We start from the raw sequence: 12,430 nt of genomic DNA on the forward strand, positions 1-12,430 counted from the left end.
ATTCTGAAAAGCTTCCAAGAAACTCTTCAAAAAGCCTGCTAAGATGGAATTCCAGGGGGTTCCATCAACTAGAGATGAGACAAAACTGATGGTACCAGCATTTTAATTTCTCTGCCTCTATTCTTGATGCATTTTTGTCACTATTTAGGGTAGGACAACCTATCCCCTCTCATAGGTCTACTCATGATGTCATCTTAATAACTTGAGCCCCGAAGCTTAGCTAAGCTCAAAATATGAAAAATAAGACAATCCATGATACAGCATGAAGCATATGGAGGTAAAGAAGTGGGAAAAGGATGAGGCAACAGCAAAAGGCTGCCAGCACTGTAGGTAATGGTTGTTTTTTAAGACAGCAACCACTGAACCACCTCAGAGAGGCCTGAGTTAGGGAAGGGCTGCTACTGCTAGCCCTATAAAAAGTCCTGAGAACAAAATAAATCTCCCCAATAAAGAAAGGGAGAAAATTACAAACAGTCACAGCTCACTCTTTCTTCAAGCTGAAGAAAGGAAGTTGGAAGGCATAAAGAAAACTTCTAAGAAAATCTACTTGTCCTGCTTTGCACAAATCCCAGATTTCACAAGTCTACCATGCTTCCACCAGCTACCATAGTATCTTGAGATGAGAACAGACACAAGTTTGAATTAAAGAGAAGTGAGGAAGAATTATTGTCGGAGTGCAATGCAAACATTTTGAACTTACATTCCAATTTTCCAGCAGTTTTTCAACAGACTCTTTTGTCCCATATTTCATGTCCCAGATATTTAGCTTTAACATCACCTCATTGGCAATAGCTGAGCACAGACTGTAGTGGTATTCAAGAAAGGTATTGCAGCTTGTGAAACAAATACTGCTGAATCTGCAAACAGTGGAATTTTCCATAAGTTGACTCAAAAATCAGTGGATATAGAAGGCATCAATGCATATGGGGTTTAGCCCAAAAACTCAGAATTACATATATATAAACATTATTTTGCTATGAGAGGAGAAAATGTTAAAGAAAACAATAGCTTGGGTTTTTGAGTAACAACATAAGGAGCCAATATTGACTGTTCAATTTATGAAAAGCCTTAAATGTCCAGAACATGGGCATCTACCATCTGTATGTCAAAGGGTCTCAGGTTACAAAAATACCCTCCAACAGAATGCACAACCTGTAGATCTCGGTGATTTTAAAAGGTGGAAACTAAAATTAGAGAATCCATGCCCCTGTCTTTCCTACCCCAGTGGGTGTTCCCTCTCCATGCTACCAAAGGACACCTGAAAAGTTCCTCCTAATGAGTTTCTAGACACAGTCAGACATTCAGTGGACCACTGAATGAACCTGCCTATTCCACATAACAGTCAATTTGTGCTTAGGCAGAAAATGCTCTATTTCTGCAAGGCATAGATTATAATTATGTGCTTTGTCCAGAATAGTAGAGCAAATCTATAGTAGAACAAGAATACAAAATGGCTAAAGCAGAGAGAATTTGAGGATCACAACCTTCTTTTCATTTCGTCTAACTTTTCAGGCAAGACTAGTGGCATATTCTTCTCATCTTCATTCTTAAATGATTGAAGGGTGTCCAAGTGACAATCAAAACAATCCATCAAGCCCTGGGGAGAAAAAGCCATTCATTTTAATTATAAAGTATTTCCTCTGAGAATCTGCAAGTCACCTGCCATTAGGGAGGCTGCTACTAAAAACTCATCAAGCACAAGACAATCTTCCAGTGCCTTTACCTACTAAAATGCAATGAAAGTAAGGGCAACAAAGCTGGTGAGGGGTTTGGAGCACAAGCCCCATGAGAAGAGGCTGAGGGAGCTGGGATTGCTTAGTCTGGAGAAGAGGAGGCTCAGAGGAGACCTGAAGGGAGATTGTAGCCAGGTGGGGGTTGGTCTCTTCTCCCAGGCAACCACCAACAGAGCAAGAGGACACCATCTCAAGCTGTGCCAGGGAAGGTTCAGGCTGGATGTTAGGAAGAAGTTCTTCATAGAAAGAGTGACTGGCCATTGGAATGGGCTGCCCAGGGAGGTAGTGGAGTCGTGTTTAAGAGACTGGATGAGGCATTTAGTGCCATGGTTTAGTTGATTAGATGGCGTTGGGTCTTCAAACTCAAAAGGACATTTAAACTATTATCAGTGTAAAGGTTTCAAGATCAGAATTAATAACTTGCATGGTACCAAGGTATCAAAATACCTCTTGCTTCTTTAAATGAAATTGCATGGTGATTCAGCAAATACTTAACTTTAAACACACAAACTTCATGAACTTACTGGAATGTAACCCTGAGCTAAGTGCTTTTCTCAAGAGGTTTGCATTAAGCGTAGATTTAAAGATAAGGATGCAATTACCCTGTGTTATTACTTAAACAAAAAAGTTGCAGGAACCACATGAAAAGAATATCATAATTTACTCATTCAGATGGTACTCAAATTTAATCTCACCCCAGTGAAGTCAGAAACCTACAGTTGTTACTGTAACCATACGGTTGTTTAATTAAACTCATCATTGTTCAAAGGTATCTTCAGAAGAGCTTTTCATCTTCAGAAGACAAACATATCCTCACCGCTTCCCAAAACGTCAAACAGCAATTTCGTAACAAGTTCTTTGCTAGGTCAAATTGAAGCCGAACATTCCTTTGTGATCAGCATACCTTAAATATTACAATTTTTTCTCTGAAGACAAACATTGCTTTAAATGGGTCCTGCAAATCAGGCAAATCTTCTGCCTGCAGATGTTCTACCTCCTGAAGCCAAGCCTCAATGCTATCCAGAGGGGAGGGCAACATCTGGTCCAGCTTCACTTTCCATTCATTAATCTTAAAAAGAAAAACAAGTGATTAAATTTCTCACTGTTAGTCTTGTTCCCCATACCTAAGATGCTGATAGACGCTCTATAAGCTGATGCTCTGGACATCCTATTAAAAAAAAAAACAAACACAAATGGTCACTATTCAGAAAAGGAGCTTCTGGTGAAGTCAGCTGCAAATCAGCTGTATTTACCTGAGAACCAGGTTCGCTCCCCAGTCTGCAGCACTGCAGCAAATATGGCAGTTACTGTCTTTGGCTAGTGACCATCTCAAGGCCCAGCAACAGAGAAATTTATAGTAAACTAGTTGCAAAATAGAGAGGAAACAGGGATGCTCTGGACAGCTTTCCATAATGGGGCAAACAGAGGAACATCTCTTCATAAAGAGCAACTAATAGCAAGACCCAGTACATCCCCACTTGTGGCAGAGGGACCAATGTTATTACAAAGCACTCACCACCACGATCTTACTACACTATCTTACATCACAGATCTTACATCACTATCCATGCCATGGGAAAGAATATATTAACATACTTTTCCCAGATGCATCACTATCTGAGCCATAATTACATCCCAAAAGAATCTTTTAAGCATAAATAAGCCAAAAAATTTTGATCAGAGCAGTACTGAAAGATAACCAAATGCAGGCATTTTTTTTTTGCAGATGTCTCAGTCCTGATATACAGAAGGAGGCAGAAGGGCAATACATGGTCACCTTCTGTCTCTTCTTGAGCACTGTACACCACTTGGTTTGTCTGCACTTCAGGTTCAGGATCAATACCCCTTTAATTCATCCAGATAAAGCATCAACTCCCCACTTCTCCCTGTGTGAGTTCATGGGGGTAGACTTAGGCTTCTTCATCAAACACACTCACACTGGTAATGAGGTGAGCTAGAAACGCCTCTGACCTGAGAGATCAGTTTATCCCACTCTTCACGCATCTGCTGCTGGCCTTTGCACAGCTCAGCTTCACTTCTTTTTGATGACAGCACAGGCAGAAAGGCTTTTTTTTCTTGGTTATATGCTTCCATAAATGACATCATTTCCTAGGGATAAAAAGGAAGAGCAATTCATAAAAGAAGACTTCAGATGGAAGCTCACAGAGCCAAGTAGTGCCTTCCAACACATTGACGTGACTGCCATTAACTTCAAAGGGTGCAATGCATGGAAAGGCAAGATAGCAGGAAAGACAGGCAGTACTTGGGGCTGAAATTATAGGAGTCATTCGCTAGCAAGATCTGCATTTAATATAATGTCAGTGCAGTAGGAACACAGCATTCCCCTCCCACCAAGAGAAAGGGAAAATTCCTGCCTTCACAGTGCTCCATGGGGTATTTTATTACAAACTCTGGCTACAGTGTAAACCAAAGGAAGTTTCAACACAATTTATAGCCAACATTTCAACTACTCATCTACAACATCAGTTGGGTAAAACCTACTGTTACTGTTGTCACAGAAATAGCAAAAGTAATGCTGTAAATGGACTGTGTGCTTGAATCTTGCCCAAGTCTTCAACTAAGTCATTTCACTAAAAGACACAGTTTCACCCTCTCCAAAACAAAAAAAAAAAAAAAGACTTGCTGTGCTCAGAAATTAAGCAGCATGTATCATTTTCCCAACAGGAAGAATTTTACCCAACCCTTCCGTCAGTCACATGAGGGCAGTTACCAAATTTATTGTCAGAATTCCAAATCTAGTTTAAAAGTTTATCTAACATTTCAATTTAGGCAATGGAGATCAAAAACATTCTCAGAAACATCGCTTTTCTTCACAGAGGGAGTTTAATGTGAAATGCAACTTACTTTGTACTTTTGGTAGTATGTTTCATTCTCTGTGTCACCCAGCAACTTTGCTAACTTCTTCTCTTGTGCAGCCAACCAGCTCATGGCCTCTCTTACTTTCTCCTGGTAATTAGAGCAGAAAATTTAATTTTTCCATTTTGCAAGCCTTGTTTTCAATTTACATTGTGCCATGAAACAACACACATTGAGCACAGGACAAACCCTGTTCAAAGCTATTGAAAAACAAACAATAATTCCTGGGGAATTTAATGACTTTTGGGTCAGACACTATTATAGAAAAAGGGCACCCTGATGTATTATGGCATTTCAAAAAAGACCCTGATTGCAGTCCTGCTGAAAGGAGATTACCAGTATGGAGATACGTGATTAATCAATTAATACATAAACTGGCAAAGGAGAAGACAGAGAACAGAAAACTTGCAGCTGATGTGATCTGTGATAGACAACTTCTGTCCACTTTACATGTGAGCTATTAAATTTAAAGCTGGTTGTCCTGCACATTTGCAAATCCATCTGCCTCTACCCTAGTTTTTACATACAGACCATAGAGCAAATGTGAAGAGAACGAGGACTGAAAATGTTCTCTGTAATGGTTGAATGGGGAAAAAAAAAAATAATCAAGAAATCCTGCAATTTCACCTGTACCAGCAAAAATCTATCACACTTCTGCACAGGAGTATCAAAAGGTTTTAGCCATTTCAGCCCTGCCAGTAGCTGAATTGGGGGATCTGCTAAGTCAGGTTAAAAACGGGGCCAAGGAAGTACTGATACAAATGGCTCAGTGATGAGCCACATGACATACCTGCATGTCCTCTTCAGACTCACACAAATTCCTGGAGTATTGCAAAAACTGAGCCACATAAGTCATGATTGATTTTTCATCTGGATTCGTAGTGTCAACATCTAGGAAAGCAAGCACACCATTTACATAACTATGCGCCTTCGAGGCCGGATCACGTAATTACATGCTAGACTGCAGTTACTAAAACAAACTACCATAAACATGTTTATTTTGCAGCAGCGCAGTTAACATATCATTGGCAGAAATAAATACGTAATGAACACTTCCTCCCCCCCACCCCCCCACCCCCCCCCCGGAGTATTTTAATATAACATGATTAACTAATGACAAAGTTTCTCCCCTGAACAGGAAAGTTTCATATCCTTTCTGCTGCATATTGTTTCTGCATTTGCTGCCAGTTCAAAAGCACTATGAATCCTGAGTATGGTTAATGTCACAAAATGAAGAACCTCAGGTTTGAGCGTGACAATAAGTATCAATGTTCCATTTCAAACTCAAGTGTAGGCTTACTTTTTCCCATATTACAAGTCCACACAAAGTGTTATATTAATCTCCTTTCCTGATAATGAAGATTCCAAAAAAAGGCAGATCATTTACCTTCAGGTTCAAGAAGCCGTGGAATATTCAGCTCCAGTTCTGCAATTTGGAAAGCCTCTTTCAGGTTTTCTTTATTGCTTCTAGCTTTTGCCTGTTCCAAATCAACTAGACCTGGTCGTAAGGCTTGGATGATGGCTAAAAAAGCCAGTCCACTTCGCCAGCTTGACTTGAAATCAACCACATTGATAGAGCCATGCCTATCCCAAAATTATTAGAAACAAAATGTTACAGACTGTTTTATCAGATGTACTCAGTATTTAGAAATAGAATATAAATTCAATAAAATGGAACCAAATCCAAGGAGTTACAGTGAACCTTCCAACTGAACTTCTGCAGAAGGTGAGTCAGTCAACAATAGAGCCCCCACTACCAACCACAGATTTTTATGCCATTGCAAAATGACTCAATGTTTTAATCTTGTATTGTTCTGATAACAAAGCCTTGCTGATCTGATATCTTTTCTATGTATCACCTTTATGCTCAACATCTAAGTGTTTTATGGGATGGAAAAACAAGCAGCAAAGCCCTGAAGAACATGTAGGTATTTGCAAGGGCACTGAGTATTGGAATCACCTTTGCATTCTAGAAAATCCAGACTTTTAAAGTGGAAAAATCCACAGGAAAAAATATTTCTTTTTCTCCTATTTACCTTAGCATCTTTAAAATATCACCTATTAAATGATGCCTAGGCAGTGCTGCAAGGTGCCCAGATCTGCAAGCCACAGTGACTGCTGAGATAACCTCCCAGAAACAGCCTGTAAGACTACATTACAGCACAGAAAAGCTGTGGGCTTTCAGGTGATCAAATTAAGTTACAGGACAATGGGCCAAGGCTTACAAGATTTTTTTCTTTTATCACAAGCTATAGGATGCATTGCCAACAACACTATCAAATGTAATAACAGTTCAGAAATGATGCTGCAGAGCAGACAGCAATATTGCTGAAAAAGAAAGACAAGCAAAAGCATAAGGAAAACAGGGAGAGAGATGATTTTTACATTACAACGAATCCTGTCCTGCTAAAATACACCTAAATGAGAAATTTCTGTAACTGGAAACTTAGTCCGGCAGAAAGTGTCTGATGAGCTGATGAAGGCCTTTATCTCCCACTAACATCATGGAATGTTAGTAGAATGTTATTAGAACATAAACCAAACAAAGAGTTAGAGAGAAAGGGCTGACATTACCGTATAAAACATATTCGAAACTGAGTGAAGCAGTAGCCCTTGAAGAAAATGTAAAGCCTGTCCCTTGCAAGAAATACCTGCATCTGTTCTAGATTGTACACTGTGACTACCTCTTCTGAAATCAACAGAGCATAAAGAAACATCCTTTTAGAATTGAGGACTATGATCTCTAGAACTAATGTACTCCTTGGAGATCATGAAGTGTTTTGACAGAAAGACATGAGATGCGAGAATCCTAGAAATCCTACATTTTCCATTTTTGAAAAGAAAATAATTACTGAATCTTTGTTAACAGCTGCCAACCATAAGGATTAAAACCAACAAATCATGTAAACATTACACTGGACTTATGACAAAAGTCCCTGAAAGAGAAAAGCCAAACAACTCAATTTACATTTTAGCACTTTATTAGTAGGATTAGCTTCATGTTGTTATATTTAAAGGGTTCATGTCAAAACATTTAGGGCCTAATGGATACTAAAAGTACTGATAACAACATCTGCTAAGCTGTTCCTAATGTTGAAAAAAACAGGGGGAATAATAACCGCATATAGAGAAAATCAGTAACATACTATTTATAAGTCTTGGAAAGAACTTACAGTGAACACTGTTCTTTTGCCCACAACAACAGAGCCTTTGTAGCAGAGATCTTCCACCGTTCCTTAATTTTAGAACTTTTATTAGCTGATGGGCTTGCCTTTGAAGAGGAGTCAACAGCACTTGAACAATCAAGTGAAGGCTGATTGTAAGTACAAGCAAGTGTCCTGGCAAGTTCTTCAATCTATCACAGATGATGGAAGAATTAATCAGGCTTCAATGAAGCATTATCAAGACATCAATGGCAGAAAAGCCACAGAAAAATACAGAACAGACTCAATAACAGCTGTAATCCCCTGCCCCTAAATATCAGATTAGAAAAGTTTGGTTCACATAAAAATATAATGCGTAGGCTAAGGTACCAAAGTACCTTACAACGACAAACTTGAGCTACAATAATGTTAGTAACTTTGCTTCATAATGCCCTCCTGAGCCCCAGTCACCTACATTAAATCACTGCTAGGATCTTGCTGGAAGACAGTAATTTGGCTCCATGACTCTCTACAGTCCTACAACATGATTAAACCGAGGGTCTGTTCTTCCAAACATCCCCATAACCTCATGCCACGCATAATTGCATGCTCAGCATCAACATCACTAAGACAGCCGTCATGGTGTGAAAAAAATAACAGCAATTACACATCATGAACACAGCCAACGTCGAAGAGAGGGCTGTCTCTGAAGAATGTGAAGTCACTTTGCACTATTTGCTCAGTTTGGAGCTTAATCATTACAGGCCTTAAAAAAATAGGCAAAGCTTAGCCTATTTTTTAACTAGTTACTTAAAAATCTCAGGATCCTTCCTACCATTTGCTGCTATATGCTGTTCATTCAGCTGTGATGCCACCACTGCATTGGTGAAGCACCTCAGAGATTCAGGAAATATGTGCTGCTTCATCTCCTCCCTGAGCTGTCACTTCCAGATGTCAGAAAACAACCTTCTGCTTTGTACCAATTCATCTTGTTTGGCAGACACCTGAGTCAACACATTTATTTTTTTTGCTTTTCCCCTCTACTAAAAATCTCTTACATTGCTGAAATACTTACATGAAAATGAAATATAATTGTCCAAATTAGGCCGAGCACAATGGAAGGTTTTCCTTCAATAATGTCAGCAACATGAATATTTATGAGCTTGAGCTTGGGGGTGAAAAAAGGATCATTGTTAACAAAGAAAACGTTCCACTAGCTCAACAGGCTTTAGTTGTGAATTTCAAAGTTAATACTCACTGATCTGCTCTTTAAAAATGTCAAAGCATTTTCTATGTTACTTCTGCACTTGAAGGTATTTGATCCCTTTTCTGATCCCTTTTCCCGGGGCTATAAAGCAAAAAAAGAACAGGTTACACCCTCAGTTGCAAAAATTAATTTTATTTTGTATTTTGATAAGGGAAGTCCTGCAAAGATTCAGTGATTACTTTGGATCAACTTACTTCTGTGTGTTCTAGTGCCAATGTAAGAATAAGTTACTTGCAAATAGCTCTGATTCCAGAGGGATCACTCATCTGGTTACAATTAAGAATATCTAGAAATCTTTGCTGGATTGGACAAAGGATTGAGGTAATATTATTACTCTCTCTTACCAGCTGTTGACCTGAAAGCACTTCCAACAGATCCAAAAGCAAATGTCCTTGCTGTATGTCTGCATACAGGTCTGAGATAACATAAGGAGGTATACGCTGCAAAATAAATTTCAGTGCTTGTCACACCATCTTTGGTCATTTGCAATTCAATATAGTACAGAACATCAGGAATTACTGCGTTGTTGTATAAAAAAAATGTTTAACATTCTCTATTTTTTCAGTAAGCTGAAATATAAATCCTGCAGCTAACCAGCCACATCCTGCCACTTCTAACACACTATGATGCTTGTCTGCTATTCATCCTTGCCCTGCTTCTATGTTTTATAAGGGTTATTCTAGGCCTTATTTTCATGTATTTATACTCTTCAAAGAGGTATGTAGCAAAAGACCCCAATCCTTTGAAAAAGGGAAAGTTAAAAAAAAAAAGCAGTTAATATTTTTACTTCTTAATCAATATACCCCAAATACAAATTTGACTACAGAGATGAATAACTACACCCTCAACTCTTTTCATTCACTTGCGGATCACACAAACTTACCACGAGCTCAGCAGCTGCTGGTCAAGAACGGAATGAAACAGGATTTTTATTTTAACCTGAGCAAGTCAAAGTCTCAGCACACATGGCATGAGCTGCTCTGTGAAAGCTTAAATGGAACTTACACTACTCTGTGGTTTGTCTTAATACTTACCAGTCACTTAGGTCATCCCATTAAACACATGTTCTTGGATTGCATAATAGAATAATACTTACTTAAACACAGTGAAACTAATTGTAAATACAGAACCTCATAAATCCCTGAGACATGTGCCACAATCCAGCACGAGTATATTTTACAACATCAGCAAGAAAGATACCGACATCTACTTACATTACAAATGTCCTTGGACAATCACCAATACAATACTACTGCACCTACTAAACACACACTTTTCCACTCAATGCCTAAAAATCTTCTATTATTTTTGGTTATTCCTACAAATTTCAAGCTCCATACAACTGGTCCAAACCAAAAATGCAAAAACCATGTACTTCCTAAAGATTTTCCTTCTTACCTTTGCCAATATTGAATTTATCCAGCTAGTAAAGGTTTTCTTCTGTGTAAACTCTCGCTGCACTGGGGAAAAAAAAAGAAAAAAAATGTTAAAGGAAAAAATTGCCTTAGTTTATTTCTCCTTCTCAAACAGATACCTGGCATCCATCTCAAACCTAAGGTCTGTTCTTCCAGATATTGTTACTATTTAATATTAATTTTCTTTCTCAACTTTTTAGAGCTGGTATTCTCTTGGTTGCAGAGATGATACTGCAAGGACCTCTACAACCACCAAGCACATTGGATGCAGCAAAAAGCAACTAAGGATTTTCTCAGAAGCTCAGCAAATACAAACAGCAATGTGACTACACAATTTTACAGTGTAATACTTCTAGAATAATTGCATCCATTACTAAATGTTCCTTGAAAGACTCAGGGCTATCATTAGTAGAAAATCCATCTTGAAATTCCAGAACAGCCATGCATGGAGTTGGGTGATGAGACTGGGATGGAGGCTGGGGTTAGGTGATAAATGCATCTGTTGGTGAAGCCGCACAACATGATGTCTTGGCTAACTGAAAGGCTGGGGAGAGCTATTAGGCTGTCATTGGAGAACAGATCCTCTAGCAGCTCTGACAGCCAAAAAGAGGCACAAAGGGTCTTAAAATAGGAGGGAAGAAGAAGGAAGTGCTTGAACTCTTGCCCTAGTGAAAAACAGTGAAAGGAGACTCTAAATGTGACCAGGTCACATAGATACTCAGCTCTTCACTCAGGTCCTTCAGGCTGGTAGGCAGTGATAAAGTACCAACAGTTGGGAAGGGAGAAAGCAAGTTGGTTAAACTCATATTTCAAAAAATAAGAACATCTAAACTCTTTCTCACACCAGAGTAGAGATCAAGAGAATTGAAAGCACTCCTCCATGACCTTTGAGCACCAGAGATGAAGGAACGTCTAGCTCCCCCAAAAGGTGGCGCAGCGCATAAGCAGCAGAGGCAGACAAGAGCAGCTCCCCAGTCCCATCTCTTGTCAGAGCCAATGGCTCCTGCAGCTTTGCAGCCCATGCTGCCTCCCAAAAATCCACCACATTACCAAGACACACCACCACCAAAACCATATGTCCCTGAGATGGATGTCTGTACGTGGGTCTGAGGTAACAGCAGGAGGTGTTTGCTCCTGGAATTACAGCATTTCAGGCCCAACCACTACACATGGGCTGCCACCAACAGCCACCCCAATGGCTCATGGAGTAAGCAGGAACACAAACTCCTTTTTCTCTTCCTTTCTACACCAGCTTTGACTGCAAGTATCTGGCTTAGCTTCCCAAAAAACAGGCAAAAAAGCAGTACTACTCCCACAAGGTGTGTGCTTGGAGCTGTGGAAGGGCAATCAAGCACCACTTCTCCCCCATTCAAATAGAAATCCAAAAGGCTACATTGACTTTTAATATCCCAGATATTACAAAACAAGGTCAAATAGACCTTGAGGGAGAGCAAGATTACAGTCTGGAGAGTTGATGTCTTGGTTGCCCAAACCATCATCTTTGGCCTGGGCTAGCTTCACAGTTCTCCCCTGCATGTCCTGAACCATGGCCCAGTGCAGCTCTCAGAGGAGCAGAGTGGCAGGGCAGTGAACATGGCCCAGGTCCAGTGGAAGATGGTGGTCAAGGTGACTGCAGGAGTACTTTTTGCCCATTTACCAGATGGGGTAAATCCTCGCACCATATGGGAGAGGCAGCGGGAGACTGAGCAGACCATCAGCTTGCAAGAAGAAACAAATTTGGTAGATAGGGTGGGAGAGGACAATCTCTTCCTCTTCTGCCTCTCAAAGCCCACTGTTGTACAAAAGATTAATGTGAAGGCAAGACTGACATCATAAGGCAAGTGCAAGACTTCAGGAATAGATATGTATGTTTTTGTAGGCTGAGCAGGATGAGATACCAAAAATATCAAGTCCTTGGGGGAAAAAAAAATGCCCTGACTGTTCTGCCCATAAAAATACCACTTGGAGGAAAATGCCCCACACTTTATTACTCTG

General features: G+C 39.7%; 1 protein-coding gene across 4 annotated transcripts in view; it reads right to left on the bottom strand.

Annotated features, from left to right (window-relative positions):
* The window catches only part of LOC137446378 (nesprin-2-like), a 190,285-nt gene that overhangs the window by 152,139 nt on the left and 25,716 nt on the right, over nucleotides 1-12,430 (bottom strand). For all 4 annotated transcript variants that reach the window (XM_068148919.1, XM_068148917.1, XM_068148916.1 and 1 more), the window contains exons 3-14: nucleotides 10,419-10,480; nucleotides 9,365-9,460; nucleotides 9,012-9,101; nucleotides 8,829-8,921; nucleotides 7,784-7,965; nucleotides 5,998-6,194; nucleotides 5,401-5,501; nucleotides 4,599-4,700; nucleotides 3,705-3,842; nucleotides 2,638-2,802; nucleotides 1,485-1,597; nucleotides 701-857 (exon numbers count right to left, since the gene is read on the bottom strand). In XM_068148919.1, the coding sequence (XP_068005020.1) occupies nucleotides 701-857; nucleotides 1,485-1,597; nucleotides 2,638-2,802; nucleotides 3,705-3,842; nucleotides 4,599-4,700; nucleotides 5,401-5,501; nucleotides 5,998-6,194; nucleotides 7,784-7,965; nucleotides 8,829-8,921; nucleotides 9,012-9,101; nucleotides 9,365-9,460; nucleotides 10,419-10,480 (1,496 nt within the window). The remainder of the gene's footprint in view (nucleotides 1-700; nucleotides 858-1,484; nucleotides 1,598-2,637; nucleotides 2,803-3,704; nucleotides 3,843-4,598; nucleotides 4,701-5,400; nucleotides 5,502-5,997; nucleotides 6,195-7,783; nucleotides 7,966-8,828; nucleotides 8,922-9,011; nucleotides 9,102-9,364; nucleotides 9,461-10,418; nucleotides 10,481-12,430) is intronic.

Source organism: Melanerpes formicivorus, unplaced genomic scaffold (assembly GCF_026170545.1).
Source record: "Melanerpes formicivorus ecotype bairdi unplaced genomic scaffold, bMelFor1.0.p_v2 SCAF_17, whole genome shotgun sequence".
NCBI classification, from domain to species: domain Eukaryota; kingdom Metazoa; phylum Chordata; class Aves; order Piciformes; family Picidae; genus Melanerpes; species Melanerpes formicivorus.